Here is a 4,668-nt window from a genome sequence, read left to right as displayed (position 1 = left end):
CCCCCAAGTTTGCTGCCTCCTTGCTGGGAGCTGGGCTGCAGCTTCGTCAGATGGACCCATCTCTGTGGGCACCCTCGGTGGGTGCCACCATCCTCCCTCCCACCAACCCTCTCCCCAGGGAGACGTCCATGGCCAGCCCCGCTCCGGATCGGGTCCCCACGTCTGCCAGCGTGGGTGGCTCGGGCCGCTCTGAGCTGGGGAGGAGGGAAGAGCCGGCTGCTTCTGTCTCTTCCCGAGCTGATGTGGGTCACCACAGCTCCCCCCTGGTAGCCCAACCCCATGGTCCGTAGCCGTCTTGCCCCTGCTGGCCACCTCCTGCGTTTGCCAAAGGGAGACACGTGGCGTTTTAGCGCACGGAGCTGGTGTTCTCTGAGACCTCCTCCCTTGCAGCAAATACTCTGCTCCCCCCGGGTGATGCCCGTGATGTTTTCCACGGAGCAGTAGGTTGGAACAAACACTCCCCTGCCCGTGCCACCCGCCCTCTGCCTTTCCTGGCTAGATTACCATCTCCTTGGGCCAGGAGCTCTCTCATTACCCCTCCCTTAACCCCACCGGGGCGTTTGAGACCCCAGAGGGATGCTGTGCAAGCTCAAGGACCAACCGGCAGAGCTGCCGGGGGTCCCCATCACCTGCACCCCTTTGCAGGAGGACCCTCCTGGTGCTGGAAACCACGCGGCGCTCCTGCTGCTCCCGGCACCGAGCATCCCCGCGCCGAGCATCCCTGCGCCGAGCATCCCTGCCGGCCGAGGCTGCTCCCTCGCCTCCCCTCGGGTTTGTTTGTTTGTTTGCCTGGCGCCAGCTCGAAGGGGGCAGGAGAGAGGGAAAGCGGCGAGGAGGAGACGTGCGGATTCATTTTGCGGCTTCATAATGGTACATTTACACACCACGTTGCCTAAGGAAATTGGGTAGATGAATGCCTGGTCATGCTGCCAGTGCACCAGGTTAACTCCCAGGATTTAGCTTATATCATTTCACGAGAGCGTTTACGGCCTTTACTGTGTTTATTCCCAGGTGCTCTTTGGCACCGCCGCATCCCAGGCTCCTTTTGTGTATGCGCGCGTGCGTGTAGATTTTCAAATAAAATAACACATCTATTCAGACCCCGGTCCACATTAAATATTTATTGCCCGCAGTTTGTGCATACGTGTTTGATAAATGGGCGGGAGGGGAGGGGAGGAGAAGGGGAAGCGGGAGCTCGGATGCAGAGAAAGCGTCGGCTTTGTCCTGGAATTTCTCCAGGGGACGGCACTGTAGAGGGGTGTCTGGCGAGCACCGCCTTCGGGTCTGCTGTCGGGCTTTTTGGAGGAGGTCCAGGCTTGGTGGGACGGCTGTGTGCTTTGGTGCCTGAGTGACAAGTTCCATCTCCGGGGATGGGCGCTCTGTGATGGGGTTTCTGCCGGGCTGTGTCTGAGCAGGGACGCTGCCGGCGCTATCTCACACCCTCCACCCCCCCTTTTTTTCCCTGATTCCTGAATTTCTCTCCCACTGGCACTCAGAAACTTGTCTGAAATGCTGCTGGGTCTGGGAGTCCTACAGGACATGGGTCTGCTGAATTCACCTGTTACCCATTATACATTCAGCAAGCTTAAATAAAACCAGTTCATTGTAGCTCAGGAAGGAGGTCGGGTGGCTGCCTGCAGGATGGGAAGTGCGGGGACCCAAGTGCGGTGTTAAAGCAAAGACTTGTTAAAAGTCTTAAAAACGATGCCCAGCACCCATGGAGCGGAGGGGTGGAACCTTTCAGAGAATCACAGCATCCCAGACTGGTGGGGGTGGGAAGGTCCCTCTGGAGCTCCCCCAGTCCCACCCCCCACCAGAGCAGGGGCACCTCCAGCAGTGGCACAGGACGGCGTCCAGGCGGGTTTGGAATGGCTCCAGAGGGGGAGACTCCCCCCCCTCTTTTGTGCCCGTTCCCTCTTGTCCTGTCACGGGGTACCACTGAGAAAAGACTGTTCCCATCCCCCTGACACCCTCCCTTGAAGGATTTATCAGCATGGATAAGTTGCCCCCTCGGTCTTCTCTTCTCCAGACTAAAAAGCCCCAAATCCCTCAGGCTTTCCTCATAAGAAAGATGCTCCAATCCCCTCATCATCTTCATAGCCCTTTGCTGGACCCTCTCCAGCAGATCCCTGTCCTTCTCGACCCGGGGAGCCCCGAACTGGACACAATACTCCAGATGTGGCCTCCCCAGGGCAGAGTAGAGAAGGAGGATGACCTCCCTCAATGTGCTGGCCACGCTCTTCTTGATGTCCCCCAGGATGCCATTGGCCTTCTTGGCCACCAGGGCACATTGCTGGCTCATGGTCATCCTGTTGTCCCCCAGGACTCCCAGGTCCCTCTCCACAGAGCTGCTCTCCAGGAGGTCACCCCCAACCTGTACCAGTGCAGAGGGTTATTCCTCCCCAGGTGCAGGACCCTACACTTGCCCTTGTTGAACTTCATTAGGTTCCTCTCTGCCCAACTCTCCAGCCTGTCCAGCCTTTGTGAATGTGGTGCCTACAACAGGCCCTGGGGATGGAGGAGCTATTTTGGAAAGAGAAGAAGTCTCCGTGGAGCCGTGCTCTGCTGTCCTGTGCCTCTCTTCAGAGGTGCAAATAAATCTGTTTCGATGGTGGTCAGGAGCCTCCTGGTAACCTGAAGATGCTCTTTGCCCGCCCCGAATAGGGCATGGCATGCAGGCTGGGTCCTCCATTTCTGCACATCTCCTAAAGAGAAGAGAAGCATAGCGGTTCTATTAAAGAAGTTTTTTGTTTTTTAAGGTTTATGACCGGAAAGGATGAAATCCAAGCTGAGTTTTTAGCTGTTACTAGGTGCTTTGGCCATGGGGCTTGCAGGGAAGCAGAGCGGCTGCGGGACACCACTCACCCGAGTCATCAGCGCTGGCAAACCTGCAATGTGGGTCTGCAACCAGTAGCGCCATGATTTGTGATAAAATGATGGTTTTTCCCTTGATCTCACAGTGTCTTCGCTTTTTTTCTCTTTGATTCTCAGCACCTTTGGAGAGCTGAAGACTGTCCGGCTGCCCAAGAAGATGGCAGGAACGGGATCCCATCGAGGCTTTGGCTTTGTGGATTTCCTCACCAAGCAGGATGCTAAGGTGAGATGTAGTCCTCCCCCTCCCAGCCTGGTCTCGGAGCAGAAGGCGAGGATGGGAGCCTGGAGGCTCCGTCCCACTGAGGCTTAGCCCAGATTTGGGGCGGACTGTTACCATTCACCGGCAAAGCTGCGCTAAGGTTAAAACCCCCATGTGGACAACCACTGGAGGATGCATGACAGGAACCACAATCCATGCTGTAATGGGCAGAGGTTTGGTGCGAATGATACGATGGCTAAAAATCCTTCTAAAGCAGAAGGACAGGGCTTTGTCAGAAGGAAAAAAGAGATGGTTCTGACCCAACATAACACATCAGGAAACCCGAGTACGTGTCCCACCTCCACCACTCCCTTGGCTTTAGGGGAATTTTAGATATTGTGGCTGTTCACCGCTTTGTAAACTGTACGAGGCTCCTCTTCATCAGTTCCTCCGTGGCTTTTGAGAACCCCCTGCGAGCAGCTTTACCCCGGCGTTTTTCAGAGCCCGAGCGGAGCAGGAGAGCAGTTGTGAGTTGGTCAAAAGGATGGGCAGGCGGCGAGAAAGGGCTGCGTCTGCTTTGCCTTGCTGAACACGAGAATGAAGATGAAGTTCTGTAACCCAGTCGTTGTCTTGGTCCGAAGAGGGGACCTAGCCGTGCTGGGGTGGCCAAGGATGCTTTCTCAGAGTGGTTCGCACTGGCTATTTGACGGCAATAACGGAAAACGTCAGCAGCAGGCAGTGGTGCCCGGGAAACGCCTTCCTCAGCACCAAGAACGGAGCTCCTGGCGCCTGCGGCTTGAAAGCGCATTTTGCTTTAACCAAAAAAATGCAAACCCATACATCGACATTTTTGCGATCTGTATGCACTTTACGCAGCAAAATATTCCGTAGCGTTTTAAGCCGGGATAGATCGCTGTTCAAAATGCTCGTCTATTTTTTTTTTTTTAAAAGCTTTCCTATATAGGTAAGTTCGATATTTGCAGAAGAAACAAGGGGGTTGTGGCCTGTCTGATAGTATTCTGCTCTTACCCTTTGCCAGAGGTTCGGGAGCGGGTTGGACCAGGCATGGGCTGTCCCACACTGGGCAGAAGAGGGTCCTCAGCCCCACTGTAAGGTGGTCCGCGGGCACTGCCGGCACGGCAGCGGTGCGGGTTTTGGCCCAGCTGCTGGCCGCTGGCGCGTCGCGCGGCGTCTGGAAGAGGACCGGTTGTGGGCATCAGCCAAGGGATGTTGTTGCTGAAGGGAAGGGACCACATGGCTCCACTGCCTCCCCGAGACTCCAAATTTTCAAGACTGCGAGCAGAGATGAAGGCGAGAGGAGGGGGGAGCAGGCATAGCCTGTGTTTATGTTTTTAGACAGGATTCATTGATCTGGGATCACAAGGGACTATTAGATCATCTGTTCCAGTCTGACCTCCCGTATAACACAGTACAGAGAGTTTCTTTGTTAGTCCTGTATTGATCCCAATTCAAACTTCCTTCCGCTCGGCGTTCGTCCTCCCCTTGGGGGCCGGCTCGCTGGGCGGCGTGGGGTGCAGCGAACCCCCCCGGGAGCGCGGATGCCCCCCCTGTGCCTGCGGCTCTGCTCCTGCCCC

General features: G+C 56.1%; 1 protein-coding gene across 2 annotated transcripts in view; it reads left to right on the top strand.

Moving 5' to 3' along the window:
- Positions 1–4,668, top strand: part of RBM19 (RNA binding motif protein 19) — a 63,160-nt gene that overhangs the window by 45,164 nt on the left and 13,328 nt on the right. For both annotated transcript variants that reach the window (XM_009895426.1, XM_009895425.1), the window contains one exon: positions 2,992–3,097. In XM_009895426.1, coding sequence (XP_009893728.1) covers positions 2,992–3,097 — 106 coding nt within the window. The remainder of the gene's footprint in view (positions 1–2,991; positions 3,098–4,668) is intronic.

Source organism: Charadrius vociferus, unplaced genomic scaffold (assembly GCF_000708025.1).
Source record: "Charadrius vociferus isolate BGI_N301 unplaced genomic scaffold, ASM70802v2 scaffold1631, whole genome shotgun sequence".
In the NCBI taxonomy this organism is placed as follows: domain Eukaryota; kingdom Metazoa; phylum Chordata; class Aves; order Charadriiformes; family Charadriidae; genus Charadrius; species Charadrius vociferus.
This window is presented reverse-complemented; position numbering and strand designations above follow the sequence as displayed.